Genomic DNA, 21,130 nt, shown 5'->3' with positions numbered 1-21,130 from the left:
TGGGAATGGTGAAACTTTTTCAGGATTTTTGAGTAGAAAGTTCAAAAGAAAAACATTTTAAGTGTACTTTTATTTAAAAAAAAAAAAAATCAAGAAAAATTTGGTTTTCATCATGTGACAGCATTTAATCGTTCTCAGATACTGTTGAGTTATGTTTAGTAATATTGTGAAACTCAATTCATGTTTCTCTCTATTGACAGTTTTTTCCTGTGCCTCTGCAAACTCTGTCAAAAAGGATTGTTCAGTCCAGACTCAACAGCACCCTGGTGGGGGTTTTTACAATCGTCCTGGTCTTTCTCTCCGCTTTCATTAACATTGTGAGTCTCACAAGTGTTAACCTCAGGATTCTGTGCCTTAATGCCTCTGATATTTAGTTATTTCATGCACTAGTGATGCATTTAGTGATACATAAACTATGTAGCCATGCAACTAACACTTAATCTGTCTCACAATATTTAACGACTTACAGGAGTAAAGACAGAATTGCAAAAATAGAAATCTTTAGTTTTGCAATCATGTTGCTGGTGACACTGAAATCATAAACGTTTGAGAAATTGACTTTTGACATTGAAGTGCTTCAGATGTGTAGTGGTTAATTAAATGAAATACTGTCACTTATCTTCATCTGAGAAATGTTTTCATCTGTCCTTTAGTTCACCTGCAGTACGGATGACCTGAAGACATGTTTAGGGCAGGAGTTTAACATCAGCCCCAGTGATGTGAATGCTTGCTGTGTCCGCAGCTCTTCGTTCAACTACACTCTCTGGTCTCAGGACAGCCTCTGCAACAGCTCGTCACCCGCCTGCAATTTCCCAGAGGTGTGGCACTGTTCTCAGACCAGTTCAGTTTTGTAAAGAGTTTGCTGAAAGTTTACTCACCCTCAGTCCATCCAAGGTGTAGATGAGTTTGTTACTTCATCGACAGATTTGGAGAAATTTAGCTTTCCATCACTTGCTTACCAAAGGATCCTTTGCAGTGAATGGGTGCCGTCAGAATGAGAGGCCAAACAGCAGATTAAAACATCACAATAATCCACAAGTAATCGACGTCACCAGTAACATGTTTGTAATAAATCAATTTTTAAAATAGTTTTTAACTTCGATCCATTGCGTCCAGCTGAAATACAAGTTCCCTATCCATAACATTGAAAAAGTCATCTGAATCAGGAGAGAAATATTCACAGATCAAGCACAGTTTACAAGTCAAAACAGTCCAAAACTGTTCTAAACAAATATGTTTTGGATTTTGATGTGAGAGGACAATAGGGGATGGACTTTTTCACTGGAGGAAGAGTTATTATGAATTAAGTTAAAATGTCTTAATGATAGATTCGTTTATTACAAATGCACAGCTTTTCACTTCACAAGTTTTGATGAATAAACAAACTCATCATATTGGGTGGCCTGAGAGTGAGTACATTATCAGCAAATATTAATTTTTGGGTGAACTATTCCTTAAAGTAGTCAGTGAGCAGCTACTAACTCGTTTGGGCCAGCTAATAGCACCATGTTCCAAGTCGATATTCTTTTTTTTTGTATAGCGCTTTTTACGATACAAATCTTGCAAAGCAGCTCTACAGGAATTTAAGTTTCCACAATATATTTATATATTGCAGAACCTTAATGTTTAACTTACGGCAAAATTTGGTAATTCTGTATGTTGTCTGAGCATTGGCATCCTCCGAAGTCTTCAGCAGTGATAGGATTTTCCATTTATTTTTCATTGCTGTAATTTTAGGCACTGCTCTGAAATGCTTGTCTTTTGATAAATCATATATGGAATAAGATAAAGGGAGAGCGGAAGACTAATGTCTGAATGTTTTTCTCTTTCTGCAGTATTTCTCTTCATGTGTGCTGCTCAGTTTACTGGCCTGCTCAGTGTTCCTACAGGTCAGCAGTATTGGTAAACTCTTCCTCATGCTCTTCATTGAGATCCTGTATGTGCTTATCATGGAGGTGCCTGAGGTCAGCCTTTTTGACAATGTGGACCTACTGGTCATGGCCAATGCCATGTGAGTATCTAGATTTTAGCCAAGTAACACAGTGTCTTGGATCAGCATTGTCCTTTAACGTTAAGGTTGTGTTTTGTGATATGTTTTTTTTCTTTCTTTTTTTTTTTTATTATGGATGGTTGGAACATGTCCCTACCAAATTTAAGGGACTGCTAAATATTCCCTAGCATTTTTTCTAGATCAAAGTTGTGACTGAACGTACTGTAATATGAACTACCATTCAAAAGTTTGGGGTCGGTAAGAGTTTTTTTATGTTTTTGAAAGAAGTCACCAAGGCTGTATTTTCTTTTCATCAAAAACAGTAAAACGGTAATATTGTAAAATATTACAGTTTAAAATAAGCATTTTCTATTTGAATATATTTTAAAATGTAATTTATTCCTGTGATGGCAAAGCTCAATTTTGAATCTTAATTACACTTAGTCTTCAGTGTCACATGATCCTTTAGAAATCATTCTAATATGCCGATTTTGTGCTCAAGAAACATTTCTTATTTTCAATGCTGAAGGCATTTGTTCTGCTTAATATTTTTGTGAAAACACTGACCAAAAGTATTTATTTGAATGTAATGTATCCTTGCTGAATATAAGTTTTAATTTTTTAAACAAAAAATCTTAATGACCCCAGATTTTGAACATTAGTATAAGTAGGCACATTATCAGTTTTCTACATGAATAAAATGACTGTAATTCAATCAACTTTAGCTTACCATCATTGCTAATGAATCCTGTTGAGTGTTTACTTGCTGATTTGTCCTATCAGTTCTATTGAGTCTATCTTAAGGATAAAGTCAGCTGTGCTCTATCCTTCTGATACATTTGCTTTTTCTTTGTCTTCACAGAGAGTATATTAATGGAACAAGGTAAGATAAAATCAGTGAAATCGAGACACTGATCTCAAAGAAATGCCAGTGAGCATGTTGTTTTCATTGCATGACCATGAAGATTGCTGTCACCACAGGAATAAATCAAATGTGTGACCATGTAGCCTGATGTAGTGTTGTGATATGATATTAATCATGTTAACAGATTAACATGTACTTGATTTGATTTGAATGCTTTGGATCATCATGCTGTTTTCCTTAAGGTGTGAAAATTGTTGACACTCGGTGCTCTGTATGTTGCAGCTGTGTGATAGACACCCGGGTTCCTCTAAAGATCATGACCCCAGTTGTCATCACAGTTTTTGTGCTGGCTCTCTACCTTCACGCACAGCAGGTGGAGTCTACAGCCAGACTAGACTTTCTCTGGAAGTTACAGGTGTGTTTATCTGTGCATGTCTTTGTAATAATGTAGATATGTTGTGAAAAGCTGTTAAATATGTATTGCTGTCCATCAAATCAGTTTGTCAGATATATTTCCCCACTCTTGCTTCTTAAACATTTTGTTGTAGCTTACACCACTGTTCAAAAGTTTGGGGTCAGCAAGAATATATTTTATTTATTTATTTTTTAAAGACTTATACATGGGTAGAAATCAGCATAACTGTACAAAGCAGCACTAAATCAGCATTTTAGAATGATTTATGAAGTATCATCCGACAAGGAATAATGACTGCTAAAAATTCAGCTTTGAACTAGAATTAATATCTATATTCAAATAGATATACAAGTAATTTTTAAATAAGCATTACACAATATTTATTTTTTTACAGCTTTTTTGATCAAATAAATGCAGCCTTAGTGAGCAAAAGAAACTTCATTAAAAACAATCTTACCAACCCCAAACCTTTCAATGGTAGTATATAATGGTCAATTTATGTAATGTTTACATATATTGCTGTCAGACGTAAAGCTTCATATTGATCCAGTTTGGCTTTCAGTGTTGCAACAATGCAGCATTTATTAAGTTGTTTTCTCTACATTTCTGTTATTTGTAGCATCATCCTCTATTTTTTTTTAATATTCACAGGCCACAGAGGAGAAGGAGGAGATGGAAGAACTTCAGGCCTACAACCGTCGGCTTCTCCACAACATCTTGCCCAAAGATGTGGCCGCACACTTTCTTGCGCGCGAGCGGCGGAATGACGAGCTGTATTATCAGTCGTGCGAATGTGTGGCTGTCATGTTTGCCTCTATCAGCAATTTCTCTGAGTTCTACGTGGAACTGGAGGCCAATAATGAAGGTGTGGAGTGCTTGAGACTACTCAACGAGATCATCGCTGACTTTGATGAGGTACAGCGATTTCTAACAAACCTTAGAACTATTGTGATGCTTTTAAGCTACTTTTAAGTGCGGTACAGTACAACTGGCTAACTTTCTAGCATTTAATTTCTTAAACCTTATTTATAAAAGCTGCAGTTGGTGTAGAAAATATTATTAATCAAGTAAATAATAATAAAACAAATACATTTAAAGTAATCTACAAATAAATGTCTTATTCATAAAATATGAATGTATGTTTATTAATGTGTTTTTATTTATTACTATCTATTAATAAATAAATGGAAAACTTTTTTTACTTTTTAAAAAGATTTATACTCTATTTTAGTTCTTGAATGAAATATTTTTAATTTTCTTTGCAACAGTTAAGCCCTGTTCACACCAAGAAATGATAAAGATATTAGCGTCCACACCAGCGAACGATATCGTATGTTTATTCTAAGCGCACGCACGCCACTTTAAATTCTCGAGCTCGTCATAGCAGGATGGAATCTGATTGGTTGTCAATGTTTGTATCGTTTATCAGCTGGAAAAAATCGTTCTGGAAGTGATTCCAACAATATCGTTTCTCTGTGCTTTTATAGTTAATCTTAATATTGAGAACAATTTTTAGAACTCTATCTTTATCGTTATCTTTATAGTTATCGTGCTTGATGTGAACGGGCCTTTAGTCTCAATTTAAACCTGTGTGTGTTAAACCTATATCTTCACATCTTTCTAAACTGATTGTATTCTTACAAATGTTATTACATTTCTAGATGAAAGCCATAACCTCATTTCACTTTTCTTGCAGATCATTAGTGAGGATCAGTTTCGTCAACTAGAAAAGATCAAAACCATTGGCAGCACCTACATGGCCGCGTCTGGGCTTAATGACTCCACTTATGATAAAGCAGGAAGGTCACACATTCGCGCTCTAGCCGACTACGCTATGCGCCTCATGGACCAGATGAAGTACATCAATGAACACTCTTTCAATAACTTCAAAATGAAGATCGGTAAGGATTTGGCTTAGCCACTCTTAAATTTCCACCAATCAGCTGCCTTATCTATATAATTTTCATTTGGTTCATTTTATGAAATTGTCCCTTTACCCTTGCAAAAAGGCTTTCTGTAGAAATTTAACATTCTGTCAGACAAAGCCTTTCATAGAAAGACCCATATATTTTACTGTTGTAAAATGAAAAGCATGTTGTCATGAGAGCTCATAGATTACCTTGTACTGTAGGTCTCAATATAGGTCCCGTTGTGGCTGGTGTCATAGGGGCTCGTAAACCGCAATATGACATATGGGGGAATACTGTGAATGTAGCCAGTCGTATGGACAGCACTGGGGTACCTGAGAGAATACAGGTGAGATGCATTCTAGGTCTCTATGATTGTCCTGATATCTTGTATGTACTGTAGGGTCTAAAATATTGAGTCCACGTTGAAAATCTGTTATTCAAAATCTAAATCAACCATGAAAATAAATACAGTTTTAAGATGTTGAAAAGTTTAAACAAAGAAAGAATGTGAAATGATTAAAAAATATTTAATATTGAGTGCTGCTATTTTATGTGCTTTATATAACTTTTCACTTAAATAGTTATTAATGATAATAATAAGATCTATATCTTGAAAAAAGAGTGTTTATTTGCAATAAATGCTTAATATTATCCAATTTGATGATATTGAGTTCAAAAATATAATAATAAACTTTTTTATAAAATGAATAAAGAAAACAACAACTTTCACACAGTTTTTTCACAAATTAAAAATGAGGATTTTTCAAATCATTGTTTCTCTTTGATGCACTTATCAGAATAACAAAAGTCAAAGATTTTGTTTTTCTTATTTTGTTAAATGTGTTATTTAATTTATAATCTGCAAAGGAGTGGACAAATGGAAATCAGCCACTTTTCACATTTATGAATGATGTTTATAACATTATTTTATAATAATGTATTGGGAATAATTTATAAATGTGAAAACAGTCTAAGAATTGAACAGTTGTAATCTAGCTCAGAGGCAGATAGAAATCATGTCTTTTGCCAGTTTTTCTGGTGATTAAAGGATAATACAAGACTTTTTAAATGGTTGTCAGAAGCAAATGAAAAAGTGTGATGTGCTGAAGCAAAACAGGCACTATTTTTTAAATCAGCACCTCAAAATTAGTACTAAACAAGTATTAGAAAATATGATGCAGAGCGGTGCAATATAAATCGAAAAAAAATACAGAATTTTTATTTAAAAAATGTCGCTAACTTGTAAAGTATTTATCATTTTAATTTTTTAAAAATGTAAAACAAAAGCATTTTCACTTGTGGTCTCAGATCAGTAAATGTCAATTCTTCTTTACAAACTCTTCGGTCCTTTATAAATACTCGTGCTCTTAATTTCTCTCTGTATCAGGTCACAACGGACCTCTACCAGGTTCTCAGCTCCTATAACTACACACTGGAGTGCAGAGGCGTTGTGAAAGTCAAGGGCAAAGGAGAAATGACAACCTACTTCCTAAATGGAGGACCCAACAACAGTTAACACTCAACGTCTGATATTCAGAACATTTTTGAGATGATATGTGGACGAGACACTGTGGGCTGGGCCTGCCAGGCTGTTGAAAGGCATCCTCTTGGACCAATCACAATAGGATTTGTTCAGAAACAGCCCTCAGCCAGTCTAAAAGTGGCCTCTTTGCACACTGAGACTTCCTATAGGATTAACAGAGGGCTTTGGCCCCTTTATTTAATGGCATGGAACAGCTCAGAAAGACGGTTCATCCTCAGAGACCAAAGAAACAAAGGAATCTCAAGGCATACAAAGCAGTTCTCCCGGTCTTATATTTCTTATATTGCCAAGAGAGGACAGATGAACTGCATTCTCTGCACCGGCTTTGGCGCTCTCAGGTGCGGCTGGACTGCGATCTTACTCCACCGACTGGTCCTGGTGGCTCCAAAACAAAACTGCATGAAAACACTGAAGCCAATATACCTATAAAACACATGTTTTATGTGTATATGATTCATCAGTGTATGTAAAGAGTTCCGTTCATATGGTCTTGTTGCGTTCAACACTGTCTAGGTGATATCACAGTAGATAGAGATATCACAATAAGCTAATATATGGTAGAAGGCCATAGTGAGCACAGCAGCTCTACAAACCCTTTATGGTTTCCCGAACTTTGCTGCAGCGACTGTGGTTGTTACTGGTAAGGGAGCTAGCATTGACAGTGTTTCCTCTGAACGATCTAGAGTTGAGAATAAAGCCCCTTTCATGCCGCCAATGACTTGAAACTACCCAAAGTTATTCATTTTCAGTGTTGGGATTTGCTCAGGTCTAATTTAGACCAACCTGATGGAGCATGTCAATCTATCTTCAGACAGAAACTTTAGTCGAGAATCATTTTGACTAAAATTTGTCCTTGCAGTAAGCCATTTATGTCTCTAATCATGTGCAGAGTCAGTATTTAAAAAACGATGCATATGACAATTAAATGTATGTGGACCCAAATAGGCCAGCGTTTATGCTTTCGGCAAAGATAAATGGCCGTCCACATTGACAAAGAGCACATATTGATTCTCGTTAATTTTTAACATGATGCATAGTGCACTGTTACAACTAAAATACAAAAATACATTTTTCTTCCAGAATGTTCAGTTTAGCAGTGTAAACTAGTTTGCTGTCAATAAGAAATGAGACTGAGAAAACAAGCAACCAGTGCGGTGGATGGTGACATGCAAGTCGCTGGTGGCATGAACAGGGCATGTGACTGTCTGTTCCAAACACAAATTTACATGGTCAAAACTACAGACACTTGTATACACTGAAGACACTTTTAAGGACAGAGGAAAACAGTCAAATATGGCTGTTTTTGTATTTTTAGCATTTTATATTTTGACTCCAAATGCCAAACTGTCAATGCTATTTTAGATTATATATTTTATACATAAATATATTAGAATGCTGCCTATAAATACACACACACACACACACACACATATATATATACACACATAATGGAACACTACAATCCTGCACATTTGAACAGGAGGGAGAGGTTTTTAAGTGTAAACTATCAGTCACCCTTTTCTGTTGCTGCATCCATTTGGATAAAATCAGTAGCTAGCCTTGTAACCAAGTAAGCAGAATATGTTTGGCCTTTCTCCAAAAAGGGTTTCTGTATCCTGTCAAGTACACTACAATGTAATTATGAGTAGAAAATGGATTTGCAGGAGGCAAAATGGCAATTGAGTGTTTCAGAACAGCCACAGTCGTTTAAAGCTTGGCAGACACATCTGCAAATATTGATTTTAGCCTTGCTTATAGTGCGTGGGACAAGGAGTTGGGATCCTCTAGGGATGATTCCGGTATGCCACAAATCTTCACCATTTTGCACTGCAGCTCGACCAGCATTTCCTTCTCTCTCTCAGTTCAGTCTGATGGTACGACCCAATGAATGTCCATTTTCTCCAATGAGGCCTTTGTATGTAAGAATTGGAGTGTGTACACAAACTGGGTGCAAGTGATTTTTTATTTTTTTTTGCTTTACCCATTTCAGATACATTCAAGTAGAATTATGATATAATGTGTTGGAAATTTTTTTTTCTCAAACATGTGTTATGAAATTATATTTGGTCCTGTTCTAGATTCTCAAAATTTGGATGAATGGTTTAGAAGTAGGTATCTCTGCATATTTCACTGGGCGGAGAAAGTATTTAAATATTAAAATTAGACACTTCAACTTTAATTCACTTCCTTGTGTTTGTTATCCAAACGAAAGCACTGAGGTAAGAGATGTCAAGTAAATACCACATAATATGTCCTGCTGAGTAACTGGCATTTACTATCCCAGTGGAGCTTCATCTTGGGTTGTCTTTGCTTATCTGCCATGTCAAAACTCGATGCTGTTTTATACATCCAAATAAACTATTATAATATTAAACTCATTCTGAAATCATGTAGTTATGGTTATTATAGTGCTTGCAAAGCAGCTCTGTTTAGAAATTACACTTTTTTTCGTAATATACCTGAAGTTCTCTCAAAAATTTAAATGCTGTCATTTAGTCGCCCTAATGTCATTCTCAGTCTGTATTATTGTCTTATTTTCTCTGTGGAAATTCAATGAGGTCCATACAATTAAAACGGACTGAAGCTGTCTAGCTCAAAAAGTACAAACAGAGCAGCATAAAATAGTCAGGCTTGTGTGTAAATTGAAGGTGACATTAATACAAGACAGAATATTCATTTTTGAGCGGCCATCCATTTTAAGAACCTTAACTATTCAAAATGTAAACTACAGTGGCGTCGTTATAATAACATTCGCATACTGAATCGTGATTGGCCTTTTTCGTATTTATATTTCAGATGATTGTGGACATCAAGACGATTATGCCAAAGGTAAAGTGCTGCCTTTCAAATACAGGTATTACTTCAGGAAATGCAAATCTATTTTATGGCATTTTGACTTTGCTGTGTTTTGACATAAAAAAGGAATGTTGCATTAAATATCCAGAAGGTGGCAGCAGTGCACCTCCAGTGTTACCGTGTTTCTGTACACAAACTTTTACTGCTCTCGTTGTACGGACAGGTTATTAATTATTGTACACCAGTTTAAACATTTGTCTCTTCAAATTATTCAAACTGAACTGTTTTCAGGTCTTTCATAAACATAATGTGTCCAGAAATAGAGCTCAGAACAGAAATCCCACTAATTTCAGTGCACTTCCCCCACTGGCAAACCTGACCTTTTTATCTTAAAAATGTGCCTATGAAATACCCGTTTGATTGCACTTGAATTCAGTCTCTGCATGGGTCCGATCCGGTCAGTTTGACTGAGCAAAGCTGTTTTATGAAGTTTTGTGCTGGGCGTGAGAATGGCATTTCATTGACATTAAAAACACTCTAATGGCCAAGTGGTTTGGGTTTGATCCAGCAGTCAAAAGGTTAGAAAGACCTGAGGCGAAGCACAATGCCATAAAAATCAAAGAAAGAAAAACTCAAATCATTTCTCATCCTGATAATGCAGTTCTGGACTTTTTACTTTTACTCCTACTCTTACTTTTGTTCATTTTTCCTCCACAATCTTAAATTTATTAGATTTTTATCTTTTTCTTTAAATGCATCAACCCAAACTATGCCTCAAAGAAAAATCTGAAAAAATACAGCAAAAAACAAAAACTAATTGACTCAAATGTACTTTTAACTTGTTTTTTTCCCCCTCATTTACCCCCCTACTTTGTGGTTCAAGGCTTCCATTCGCTGTAGTGTGCTATGCAACTATAAAATTAGATCAGCAGTGAACAAGCTGGAAAAAATAACATCAATTTCACTGACATCAGAAATGTACAGACTTTTCCCCCTCACTTAGTACAAATAAGCCTAAATGGGCTGCAATTTTCACATACACAAAAGCATTCACTGCATCACCTGGAACATTACTTTCATTAGTCACGCTTCTATAAGCCAAATGACTTCTTCTAATAACCACAATCACCATCATCATCATCACTGCAGCTCTAAGGATTTGAGAATAGCAACAAGTTTAAAAATTGGTTGGGCCTCTAAACACATTTGACTTCAGTGACTTAGAAGCACATATTCAAACATTAATACTGTGCATGACAGAGAAACTAGTGTCAGCTACACTTTAAAACATGGGTGTAGAAAGAAATTTAAATTTAACTGAAACAAGTATCACATTGAATTAAACATTACATTTTTAAGTAGTAAGACTAAAGACGTTTTTTTCTTGTAAAACATACTCCAATAATATTTACAACTTTATGAGTATCCCTACTTAGGCTGTGTAAATGTGTAATGTGCCAAAAGAAAAAAGCACACAATCATACAAATCAAGGTTTTTACTGATGATTTCAAGACAGGGCCTTTCGTACGAGTACAAACAAACTGGCAAGGCAATGCACTACTGCTGGAGAGAGAGCATTGAGGTACATTGCAATACAAAGACGCAGGTGCAATCTTGGGGAAAAAAGAAGAAGAGTTTTTTTAAAACCCCTTAATCTGTCAATCATTCATTCAACCTGTCCTTTGCACAATGAAAACAAACCAGGTGAAACAAAATTACACATAACTCATTCATACCACTCATCATGGTCACTGAACAGACCCGTTGACAAAAGGCAGCAAACATTGAGGGGGAAAAAAAACAGTGTCTGTCAATTAGTATGATTACCTTTCTCTCTTAGCCAAACACATTCATTTGCAGGAAGCACACCTGCAGGCAGCATAGACACGATTGATAAATAACATCTGATTATGCTTTCAGGGCAGAAACATCTGACTAATGACCACAAACACAGTGACACTCAAATTAGGCATCTATAAAAGCATATGACAAAATAAAATAAAAAAATTAGTGAAATGTTACATGTTACAGGCAGCTATAAAAAGTCTTGCAAATGAGTTGGCTTTAACAATCAAAATCAGGGGTGCTCCAACCCTAATTAAACACGCCTGATCCAGCTAATCAAGTCCTTCAGGCTCAATTGAAAACTACATGGTTTGTGTTGGAGCAGGGTTTGAACTAAACTCTGAACTGAGTTTGACACCCCTGATCAAAATAGAGAAACCATCATACAATGTGTTAAAAAAATTCTAAAATTACATCTTAAAGGAAAAGTTCACCCAACAATGAAGTTTTAATCATTTCTTTATTCAGTGGAACACGAAAGGAAATGTTTAGATGAATGTATATATAAGCTGCGATTTACCACAATAAAATGTGAATAATTACAACCGTCAAGCAAGAGTTTGTTAATGAACTACTAAACTAGTGAATAATAACTTACATTTTGGTCTGTTTCTTACACTGAATGAAGGAAAGCCATGTGAGCATTTTCATTTCTGGGTGAGCTGTCCCTTTAAGCCCTGATGTCAATTAAAACAAAAAATAACTACAACACCTCCCTATTGGAAAATATATTAACTGTGCACGTTTGATGAATCTGCTAATGCTTCCTTCAATATTTCATGCATGAATCTAATACAGTGCGCTTATGAAGTCTCTGTTATAAACCTTCTGCATCAACAAGAACACCAGTTTCTCATCTGTAACCTCAACTGGATGCGAAACAGCAGGAAGTGTACAAAATCAAAATATTTTGTAAAACCAGCTTCACAATCACAAAAAGTTATTTTGTCTTTAGATGGGTGGGAACTGGTTGGGGTTGCCATGTTGGGCTAGTGTTACGCAGTCTTAAAAGAATTCAAGGGGGTCAAACGTTGTAGTCAGGCGATTTGCCCTGCGGTTGTCTCAGGTGGATCTGCAGAGTGATGAACGCTCCCACCGTCACGTGAAAGAGGATCTGCCACATGTTACGGAGTTCATACAGATGCATGTTACATAGGCAGATCATAGCAAAGGCCAGGAATGACTTGATGTTCCTCCAAACTGAGAAGTAGGCGAACAAGTAACACTATAGAAACAGAGACAAGAGGAAAAGGTTTTTAAGCAGGGAGAAGTAAATTCAGTACAAGCTTTGTTTTAAGAATAGATCTAGAAGAATGCAGTAAGGTATTTGCCCTACTATTCAAAAGTTTGGGGTTGGTCTGAATTTTTTTAATTTGATTTTTTTTTTAAAGAAATCTCTTACAGGCTGAATTTATTTGGTGAAAAATACATTATAAACCGTAGTATTGTGAAATATTATTACAGTTTAATGTAAGTGTTTTCTATTTGAACACATACACACAAAAAATGTCATTTATTCCTGTGATGCAAAGCTGTTTTTTCAGCAGCCATTACTCGTTTCATTAACATTTCTTATTATCATTAATGTTGACAGTTGTGTAATGTACACAGTTGTGCTGATTAATACATTTTGAAAACAGTGATACATTTTACACATGCATCCTTACTGAATAAAAAGTATTCTTTCAAAAAATCTTACTGGCCCCACACTTTTGAACAGTAGTGTCTATTCTGAAAACAAATCTTAATATATTAATATCAAATTTGCTTCTCAAAGTAAATATGATAAGGATGTTTAAATATTTTCACTGGGAAAGAAGACAAAAATACTGATTATGAAAATTATTTTTTGTGTGCAGAATAAGGGTTTTGAAAACCCACCGCTAATACTCTACAATTGTAGCTGTTTTTGTTTGATGCTAGTAATGTTTCTCCAATTTTCCAGATTCCGCTTTTACACAACAGTGAGGAAAAGTGTGATATATTAGCAATGGTTGGTCAGACAGAGACAGAGAGCAGAGGAAATGAAGCCTGGCAGGCCGACAGTAACTCACGGTCTGACTGCCGTCACTTACCTGATACAAACAGGCCGCGGTTCCAAGGAAAAAAGCAATTACGTAATTAAAGTCTTCATCCTCGTTCTGCAGATGAAGCAGAAAAAGAGGAAAGACAGGGTGCTGTGTTAAAGAGTGAACAAATTACAACAGGAAGCCATGTGCTAAAACAGAGGATGAATTACTAGAGCCAGGACTCGAGTGCTCACTTATCAGTGCGATATACAAAGCCAAGCAAAACTGTTCTGTTTATGGAAGAGGAAAATCACATTACACCTAAGTGCAAAGTCTGACAAATTATTCAACAGTACTGTTACTATCCATTAGTTATGATTTATTATATTACAGTGGTACTTATACATTTAAAAGTACTGTTTAGTCCAACATTTTAATCAATAAAACAAACAAAGCCCAAAATAAAGGGCCAACATTACTATTAGTGCATGATTTAAGTTACCTGCAATACACTTTCTATTGCGTGGACTCCCCGCAGCAAATTAAGAGCTCCGCACAGGACATTTAGGACGCAGGCGATGATACCCGACAGGGTGACGGCCTCCAACATTTGATTAGGAGCTGCAGGAATAAATCAAGCATAAAATCTGTGTCAAAATAACTAGATTTGAAAATTTGCAGGAAAGAAACCTATGGTGCAAAACTCTCAGGCTGTTCTGAGTATGTATGTGCTCATAGTCTTTCAAAATGAGAACTAAAGCCAAGTATACATGTGTTCACAGTGTGTTCCCTACCTATGCCTTTATATTTAGACTGCTCGTGTTGTGAGAAGCCGTTGATTGATCCAATGTCCTCCGCGGACAGCTGATAAGGAGGCCGGAGCTTGATCTCAGTCTGCATGTCAGCCAGATTAATCTTGGTGGAAAGGGAACGTGGGCTGTTGTAACGTTGCTTGGTTTTCCGAATGAAGTTATCTGTCAAAACCATAGAAACGGCACAGTAGATGAATGCTTTAAGCACATCGTGGTCTATATGCTACAAATGGCATTTCAAATCACATTAAATGGAAGGTCTTTAGGCTGCATTTATTTTTTATTTAGATAAATCCCAAAGATTCCTAGCCAAAATGGAGCCTCATAAGTGACTAAATTTAAAGGGGTCATATGATGCGAGTTCAAGTTTTCCTTTCTCTTTGGAGTGTTACAAGTTGATTGTGCATAGATAAGATCCCTGAAGTTGCAAAGTCTAAAGTCTCAAAACCAAAGAGATATTCTTTATAAAAGTTAAGACTCTGCCACGCCCCCCTAAAACGGCTCATTCAAACACGCCCCCACATGTCTACGTCACGATGTGGAAATATTTACGCAATGTTTCATTTCAAATGTTCACGCAAAGAAAGAAGGCGTGGTTTCAGTAACCGCAGTAGTGTTGATGCAGCCATGTCAGGGAGACGATGTGTGTTTCTATGCGAAAGCACTTTATTTGGCCTTCTGAAAGTAGATGCAATTAGGAATTATTAAGATTACTTCCAACAGGACAGTGTTAATTTCGTTGATGAATAATTTAACAATTTTCATCAACAACATTTTTTTCACTGACGACAACGAGACAATAACGAACAAAAACTCTTTTTGAATGACAAAAATTATGACGTAAATTTATTGACATTTTCGTCAACGGATAAAAACAAGACGAAAATGTTGGGGAGGGACGATTTGGGAAGAGATTTATTCAGAACGAATCTGCTGCATAGAAGGTTAGATGCGAACATATGAACCGAAGGGACATAAGCTAAAATACACTTGCTGCACGGCGCATAAAACATAAAAAAAAAGTCAATATGTGGGAGTAAGAAGAGAGCAGACATATGCATAAATCTGACGACGCAAGAGAGAACTCAATTCGGTCCGGTTTTCTGAGCGCAGACACTGAAGCATACACACACAGAAAGCGCGTCTCACAGCACGTGAGTAATCTTTCAAGTTGCATGAACGGAGCAATACACACAAAATGATGTCGAAATGTCCGTTTTGACGAGTATTCACGTAAACACAGCTGTGAACGTAAACAGTAGGGAGAACATGTATCAGTACATTGCATCCATTACCGTGCATTTGGTTATATTAGGGATAGCAGCCTAATTTAGTTGCTATTGTCCCAGTAATTGATGTTAATCAAGCAACAAAAGAAAGACATACAATCACTCACTGCTCGACTGAAAAACTTTAGTAGCCCAAAAGATTAATCTAAATTTATTTATACAAATAAATGTCTGCTTGAAAGAATGAAGAATATGGTAAACAAATTGTTATAAAGAATGCATAATATCAAACCTATATAATGAGAAATTTTAGAGAAATGCTTAATAAATGCACTGTAACTAAACCCATTAGATTTTAGCCGACTAAATTTACTGTAGATTTAGTCGGCTAAAATCTTATGATATTTAGTTGACTAAAACTAGACTAAAACTAAAAACAATTCAGATGACTAAAATATAACTAAAACTAAAATGGCTTTTTAGTCAAAAGACTATGACTAAAACGAAATCTAAATTTGCAGTCAAAATTAACACTGCAATAGAACAAATTTGTGCAACGCATTTTTTTGTGTTGCACAAATCTCCCCAACATTGGAGAGGAGGTAATTCTGACTTTGCTATGACAATCTGGCGCTTCTGAATCAGTGACTGTATGTTTTGTTATTAGTTGAAGGATTTGCTATTGACTGTTCAAATGCCGAGTTTTGCACGTCGTGTGTGTGTCTGTGAGTGAGTGAGAGAGAGAGAGAGAGAGAGAGGGTCACATTACAGTGGAGTCAGCTTTCTTAATCGCGGCTTGTGTGCAAACACATACGAGCTTCATCACTGTGCCTGTCACGTGACTCTGTTCCCCTCTCGGGCTTGAACTGATGGTAAAACTAAGGACATTATTAACTGTCTTTACATTTATTTTGAAAGCTGAAGCTCACGATTATAGAAAGGGGCGTTACATTTCCGACGTGTCCTTGTGGTGTTTGGCCAATCACAATGCACTGGGTCAGCTGGCCAATCAGAGCAGACTGCACTTGTTGGAAGGAGGGGCTTTGTAGAAAATGATGCGTTTGAGAGAGGCAGGGCATAGAGGACCTACAATAATGTACAGTATTTGAAAAATAATGTGTTTTTTGAACATTAAAGCATGTCAACATATTCGGTTACACCAAATACACAAAATAATGATCTTTAAAAAAGCATCATATGACCCCTTAAAATGTTGCACATAAGATGCAACTCCATTAATGTTTACTTAAACTCGCCATGTGAATAATGCTCTTCAAAGATTCAACTAATGCTTAAGGTTGGTGAAACTGCCATGTAGAATTAATTTAAGCAAAACTAATTATCACAAATATTTTTCAGTGCTGAATAAAAACTACCTGAATTGAATGAGATAAGATAATAATGGCAAGAAAATGTGTTTCTATGGAGTTGTCCTTATTTTTATTGGCAGATTCTTAATCATTCACTCAATCATTCACTGAACTGTAAGTTATTACTACTTCCATCTCTAAATGAATCAAGTTGTACATAAGGCATCATGTAGTTGAAGAGTTGAAATTGCGTAATAAATGATATTTCGATAAAGATTATACCTGTATAGAAATATAGTTTACACTATTGTTCAAAAGGTTGGGTTCAGCAATTATTTTTTTTTAAAATAAATTAATATATAAATTTTATTATTATTTTTAAAGTGATAGTAAATACATTTATAAATGTAAATGTTACAAAAGATTAGATTTTTAATTAAATGCTGTTCTTATGAACTTTCTATTCATCAAAGCATCCTGAAAAAATGTATCACCGCATCTACAAAAATATTAAGCTGCACAACTGCTAGCAAAATTGACAATAATAAAAATTTTATTTTGAGCACCAAATCAAAGGATCATGTGACACTGAAGTAATGGCTGCTGAGAATTCAGCTTTGCTGTTGCAGGAATAAACTGCATTTTAAAACATTTATATAAATATATAAAACTTATTTTAAATTGTAATAATATTTCACAATATTACTGTTTTTTTTTTTTTACCGTATTTCTGATTAAATAAAAGCAAGCTTAGTGAACATAAGACTGTTCTTTCAAAAAAATTAATCCATCCTACCGACCCCAAACTTTTGAATGGTGGTGTAAATTTAAAAAAATAAAATGTTGAATTAAATTGTATTAAAAGTGTATTTTAAAATATAGATCCAAAATATAGTCCCCTTCTACACAAAGAGATTTCTGTTAGAAACCCGTCCTAACGCCCTCTAGAAACTCACCAAACTCGATGAAAGAGAAAGGCCTCAAAGCGCTGTTGATCCGCTTGGTGTCATATGTGACAATGAACTCTCTCTGAATCTCATCCAGGAAGCTGAAGGCCAGGACATTGGGATAGCTTTCTGTGCAAACCATCAAGTACCCGACTCCAAGAGAGCTTGTGAAACTATGGAAAACAAGACATGTAATAGCTTACATCATACTTGCAGAGCCAATTTCATTTAAATAATATTTACAGGACATCTACCACAAATAGGGTGGGAAATGTCTTTCAATGAACATGTAAGGCCATTTCAAAGACCTGAGAACCATACAACCATTGTGTTTAAAATCAGCCTTTACACCTTTTCCAGATATGCATGTTCACAGAGTTCTCTTTGAACACTTTTTGTTTGCCCTTTGAGGACAGTTTAGTGACTCGCCTCAGGAAAGAAACTTTGTCAGTGTGTCTCTTCATGTTAACGTCTGTTTGGAGAGATGAAACAATCCATTGAGTCACTCCAGAGCCTGCTTGTGAAGTTAGCAGTGATGAATAGCAGCCAGGCTGTGGAATGGTCACCCCTGGGTCCCTCAGTGTAATGCATCTGAATTAGACCTTGCTGAAGGGGAACTTTAAATTTTACATCAGAACAGTTGGCAGTCAGAGCGGTCCACCCTACTGTGTCATTTTTTTTGCTGGGATGTTTTAATTAAAGGAATGGTCACCCAAAAATTAAAGAATTGTGCTATAAAACCCCCTACAAATAAAACTCATTATATAAACTATAAACACTTTAAAAGAGACAGGCATGTAGATGTTTGTGAAAGATATTGTCTCTGTTTTGGAGGGATTTTTAAATCATTTATTGCATTAAAATTTATTAATACTTTACTATGGGGTGGATAATTTTATCAGTTGCTTTTTATTCATGCAGCAACAATACATATTACTGTTATAGTTTTCATTAATAATAATTGCTGTATAGATGATAACTTTGTCTAGTGCTCTTGTAAATGTTTTTAGCATGACTTTGTGAATTATATTGAATGACATAACACATGGCTAGTGTTTGCAGGCTATTTCATTTCATTCTGTAACCTACTTCTACAGATCTGTGAACTTAAATGCTACTGTTTTTGACAGGATTGATAACATTTCTGACAGATAATATCATGATATTTTATTGCGATTCCCTTTCCGAATGTGCTATCCTGTCAGCAATAAACCCTACATAGACTTTTTTGATTGCTGTCAGTTTAAGTGCCGGCGATGCAATGTTGCCAGATATTGCAATTAAAACAAACAAAATCCGAAAAATAAATAAAAATAAACCCGAAATTATTTCAAATGTTTTGCAAATAAGATAAGATAAAGATATCTAAACTCAACTTCCCACTTTATTAACTTTCTAAAGTGTCTAATTAAGTGGAAAAGACAAGTCCAAAAACGCTTATAATAGCTGGATCGGCAAAAAATCCGGGGGTGAAAACTTTTGAACAGAATGAAGATGTCCAGATTTTTCTTATTTTGTAGAAATATAATTTTTTTTTCCATTTAGTACTGCCCTTCGGAAGCAACAGAAGCTACTTGCATGTTTCCTGGAAGACAAATTAAGTATAATTTACCTTGATCTTCAAATTCAAAAAGTTTTCACCCCCTGCTCTTAATGCATCGTGTTTCTTTCTGGAGCATCAGTGAATGTTTGAACCTTTTTTAATTGTTGTGTTTGAGTCCCTCAATCATCCTCAGTGTGAAAAGATGGATCTCAAAATCATACAGTCACTGCTGGAAAGGGTTCAAATATGCAAAAGATGCTGGAAAACTGAGGAATCTGCAGGACATGGAGGATTTTTCTGAAGAACAGTGCTCAGTTGAACTGTTCAGAACAAACAAGGGACTCAAACACAACCATCACAAAACAAAAACACAGTCGTATACCATCCAGGTAGCCACACACATTAGTAAGAACCTAGGGTTCCCAAACTTTTGAAGGGGGTTATTTGAATAATTTCAGCTGTTTGTTTATCTTGTGGACTATATGTAAACATCTTTTATGTAAAATATCTTACTCAGGACAGTACTAAATAAAAAATAACATGCATTTTGTATGATCTCTCTTATTTTGTTAAAATTATTCACATTTTCACAGATTCTGCAAGGGGTTCCCAAACTTTTGCATGCCACTGTACATGCGCGTATTTCATAAGAGGGGTTGCAAATGGTTCAAAATGTATTATTTGGTTAATTAGCTCAGTAATTGTTTCAAATAAAAATGATTTTTTTTTTGCAAATAAACACTTTGCAAGGAACATGCATACAGCAATGTCATTGTCATATATAAAAAAAAATCCCTTCAAGTATAAATGCATTTCCAGTGTAATACACTGCAAACACAGTTTGTTTAACATTGAACCATGTAATAAAATAAGTTTTACACACATCCGCATTACCACTGCAATGATAACTCACTTGATGTTATAAAGGCCAGATCTGAGTGAGGAGCGGTCAGGAAACTGGCTGAGTTTTTTGGACAGACCCTTGAGATGTTTCTTAGTCTCCTGAAATCCTTTATCCTGTTCATAGTCTGTGGAGGCTGAGAGTGGTAAACCGTCCCTCACTCTCACCACAGACGCAAACAGCACCATAGACATCTTACAGGCAGCTCAATGGACACCTGGTACAAAGAGAGAAAACCAGTGCAGATAATACACGCACTCAAGGTTTTCTGCTAACAAATTAGAATATGATATACAAAAGTAGAAACTAAATTAATAGGAAATAAGCACAATAGATCAAATCAATTATTTTCATGCAGACTCATGAAATCTGGAGCACACTGTGCTAGGCTAATAATAACATTAGCATGTTCGCTGGATAGCTTGTCAACAGATCACATCAGCTGATTGATCTATGCAATGCAAAGGCACATATCTAATTATACAGCCTTATAAGACTTTAAAATACACATTGCAATTATACACAGTGATGTGGAGTAAATATCACTGCTACCACAGCAAGACTATTAGCACCATGATATTAAACGACTCTTATTGTATGCATTGTCACTGTTAGCTATACATACCTACTGACATGATCCGTTTTAAAATATATTAAGACATTATAATCCTTTTTGAGGTATTTTGGTAATATACTATCGTGATCGTTGCGCTCTTCCTGCGAGTCTCATAGCAGACGCTTCTGCTCACGTTCGATACAGCTTCGGCCAATTTCGTCTGATCTTCGTCGTAGTTCGGCTGTGTGACGTGGCTGGAGGAAAAGCATTATGGCTCACTTTAAAGTGAACATCAGCAAACCAGTTACTGGAAACCATTTAGTTGTCTTGGGAAATTGGATGTGACACTAAGATCTCATAAAATACTTCATGAAATTCACAGTCTGCATTATTTTAATTACTAAATGTGCTAATTTAAGATGTGATTTATAACCTATGTGTGCAGGTCTGTCACATTT

At 35.6% G+C, this 21,130-nt stretch overlaps 2 protein-coding genes across 3 annotated transcripts in view; one reads left to right on the top strand and one right to left on the bottom strand.

Moving 5' to 3' along the window:
- Positions 1–9,111, top strand: part of LOC306877191 (adenylate cyclase type 5-like) — a 71,723-nt gene extending 62,612 nt beyond the window's left edge. The window contains exons 13-21 of the mRNA XM_079428778.1: positions 201–317; positions 654–818; positions 1,836–2,011; positions 2,853–2,873; positions 3,138–3,270; positions 3,922–4,185; positions 4,967–5,171; positions 5,402–5,526; positions 6,568–9,111. Coding sequence (XP_079284904.1) covers positions 201–317; positions 654–818; positions 1,836–2,011; positions 2,853–2,873; positions 3,138–3,270; positions 3,922–4,185; positions 4,967–5,171; positions 5,402–5,526; positions 6,568–6,696 — 1,335 coding nt within the window. The 3' untranslated portion in view covers positions 6,697–9,111. The remainder of the gene's footprint in view (positions 1–200; positions 318–653; positions 819–1,835; positions 2,012–2,852; positions 2,874–3,137; positions 3,271–3,921; positions 4,186–4,966; positions 5,172–5,401; positions 5,527–6,567) is intronic.
- Positions 9,112–10,170: 1,059 nt separating this feature from the next.
- On the bottom strand, positions 10,171–20,919 carry LOC306877081 (vesicle-trafficking protein SEC22a-like). Of its 2 annotated transcripts, none has more exons than XM_079428624.1 (7): positions 20,742–20,919; positions 20,129–20,333; positions 17,682–17,845; positions 14,169–14,348; positions 13,877–13,995; positions 13,441–13,506; positions 10,171–12,590 (listed from the first exon to the last, which is right to left on the bottom strand). In XM_079428624.1, exons 2-7 carry the CDS (start codon positions 20,308–20,310, stop codon positions 12,390–12,392), a joined length of 912 nt encoding a protein of 303 aa, XP_079284750.1. In that variant the 5' UTR covers positions 20,311–20,333; positions 20,742–20,919; the 3' UTR covers positions 10,171–12,389. The 2 variants fall into 2 exon arrangements, with proteins under 2 accessions (XP_079284750.1, XP_079284751.1); XM_079428625.1 differs by having other exon boundaries at positions 11,001–12,590; positions 20,196–20,333; positions 20,742–20,894.
- Between the last annotated feature and the right edge of the window lie 211 nt (positions 20,920–21,130).

The sequence above is a fragment of the Barbus barbus genome (assembly GCF_936440315.1).
Source record: "Barbus barbus genome assembly, chromosome: 11".
NCBI lineage: Eukaryota > Metazoa > Chordata > Actinopteri > Cypriniformes > Cyprinidae > Barbus > Barbus barbus.
The sequence above is the reverse complement of the archived record's forward strand: the minus strand, read 5'-3'. Positions and strand labels throughout refer to the sequence as shown.

What these genes read in the sequence shown, in the direction of transcription:
- LOC306877081 (XM_079428624.1), bottom strand. Translation starts at nt 20,310, where the DNA reads ATGTCTATGGTGCTGTTTGCGTCTGTGGTGAGAGTGAGGGACGGTTTA. An exon ending in TCTGGCCTTTATAACATCAA is followed by an intron (nt 17,846 to 20,128) that starts GTGAGTTATCAT and finishes TGTTTTCCATAG; the next exon opens with TTTCACAAGCTCTCTTGGAG. An exon ending in TTTCTCTTTCATCGAGTTTG is followed by an intron (nt 14,349 to 17,681) that starts GTGAGTTTCTAG and finishes TGGTTTTGACAG; the next exon opens with ATAACTTCATTCGGAAAACC.